We start from the raw sequence: 1,986 nt of genomic DNA, 5'->3' as shown, positions 1-1,986 counted from the left end.
TAATTTTCTAAATAAACGGTTCATTTTATGACGAGAAAAATGTTAGAAGTTTTAGAAACTAGGTAGAACAGGTAGTCAAAACAATGTCAATCTGATATCATTTTGACCAAGAAATTATGTAAATTTAGTGAATATTTGATCAAAATGATATCAGTTTGACATTATTTTAACTATTTATTTTACCTGGAAAACACTAAATACTAACGTATAACTAATATATAACTAACATATAACTAACACTAACTATACATACATTAACAATATTAAAAAAGCTTGCACGGGAGATTCTATCGAGAGCAAAGATATATTTGCGAAATAATCTTCTCTTATAAAACTTTTGTTATCTCATCTATCTATAAGAAATTGCTAGTCAGCATGACATTATTTATTACATAATATTAACACACAGTTAGATGATTGGCATTATGTCAGCTTATCTGTTACAAATGTATCTTGAAGATACATATGTTGTTAATATAAGCGAGCTCTTCTTCCAGTGAATTAAAACTGCAAAGTGTTTGCGCGCGTGCACATCTAATGTGTGATGATGAATAATTTCATATAATTTTACGATTGTGACAAATATTACCCGACCTGCATCTAGTGACTAATAAAGAAATTGGTTTCGACATTATTTACTTCTGTAATAAAGGTAACATCGCAGTAAAGGAATTACACGAGTTTGGAAATAACATTGCAGATATAAAATATTCGTGAAAGCATAAGGAACGCCGAGCATTTAACACTATCCCCTTATAGAAATATCATACTAAGAATCATTGATAATTACTTATTATCCAGTATTTTTAATACTAAAAATAAGTAATTATCAATGATTCTTAGTATGATATTTCTATAAGGGTAGTATACATAGATTAACCGTAAAGCTTTACGAAGTAGTTGTTTATTATTATATTACAGGAAAAGAATATCAATACAAAATGATAATCGGGATAACGATCGGGCTTTGTATCGCTATCCTTACGCTAATATATGTTTATTGTAAATACGTGATATTCAATTTCTGGCGGAAGAAGGGTGTGTTTTATATCGAGCCTGATGTACCAACTGGCAACATGACTGATTTTATAACTGGAAAAAAATCATTAGGCAAGTATGATTACATAACGTTCAATGATATTTTTAGTAATTGAATAAGAATCTTGTAAAAATCGGAAGGCAAGGCGTTCTTCTACTATATCTAACAAAATTACGATTGATTTGTATCTTCTTGAAATCCCCACGAAAGGGAGGGAGATTTGTATGAATTTAGTCTTATAAATTGGACAAACAGAATTTTAAAAAATTTTGTGAACAGGTGAATTCTTTTATGATGGCTATATGAAATATAAAGATCATCGTGTTTTTGGAACGTATTTCTTTTTGAAACCAAATCTGACTATCACCGATCTCGACCTCATCCAAACGGTGTTGGCAAAGGAATTCGGAAGTTTTCATGATCGTGGATTGTTTTACAACGAAAAAACCGACCCACTGACTGGTAATTTGTTTATGTTGTCCGGGAAAAAGTGGCGGAACTTACGCGTCAAATTGACGCCGACCTTCACATCGGGAAAAATAAAGCAAATGTTCATGGTCTTGAAAGAATGTGGCGAAATGCTCACGAACAGTTTGGAGAGTAAAATTCGCACAGAAGATTCTATCGAGATTAAAGATATATTTGCCAGGTAATCATAAATATTTGAAATAAATATATTATGCTTTATTTCCGCAAATAGGCGTTTACATATATATTTTCACAATTTATTACACAACTATTAAAACTTACCAAATTGATTTTTATCGAACAACAATAGATACTCGACGGACATAATTATGACGACTGCATTTGGAATAAAATGCAACTCTTTAGTTGAGACGAGCAACGAATTTCGATATTGGGGGAAAAAGGCCTTGGTATCGAGCGCTATTTGGGATAGTCTTTTCCTGTCTATTCCGCAAATTATGGATTTTTTTTCAATTCCC

The 1,986-nt window shown here is 31.3% G+C and overlaps 1 protein-coding gene across 1 annotated transcript in view; it reads left to right on the top strand.

The window, feature by feature from the left end:
* Nucleotides 1–1,986, top strand: part of LOC116840360 — a 25,971-nt gene that overhangs the window by 7,226 nt on the left and 16,759 nt on the right. Inside the window, exons 5-6 of the mRNA XM_032806979.1 lie at nt 922–1,110; nt 1,319–1,639. Coding sequence (XP_032662870.1) covers nt 922–1,110; nt 1,319–1,639 — 510 coding nt within the window. The remainder of the gene's footprint in view (nt 1–921; nt 1,111–1,318; nt 1,640–1,986) is intronic.

This window comes from Odontomachus brunneus, unplaced genomic scaffold (genome assembly GCF_010583005.1).
Source record: "Odontomachus brunneus isolate Ranch 3 - 2012 unplaced genomic scaffold, Obru_v1 Obru_scaffold_009, whole genome shotgun sequence".
Taxonomy (NCBI): Eukaryota; Metazoa; Arthropoda; class Insecta; order Hymenoptera; family Formicidae; genus Odontomachus; species Odontomachus brunneus.
The sequence above is the reverse complement of the archived record's forward strand: the minus strand, read 5'-3'. Positions and strand labels throughout refer to the sequence as shown.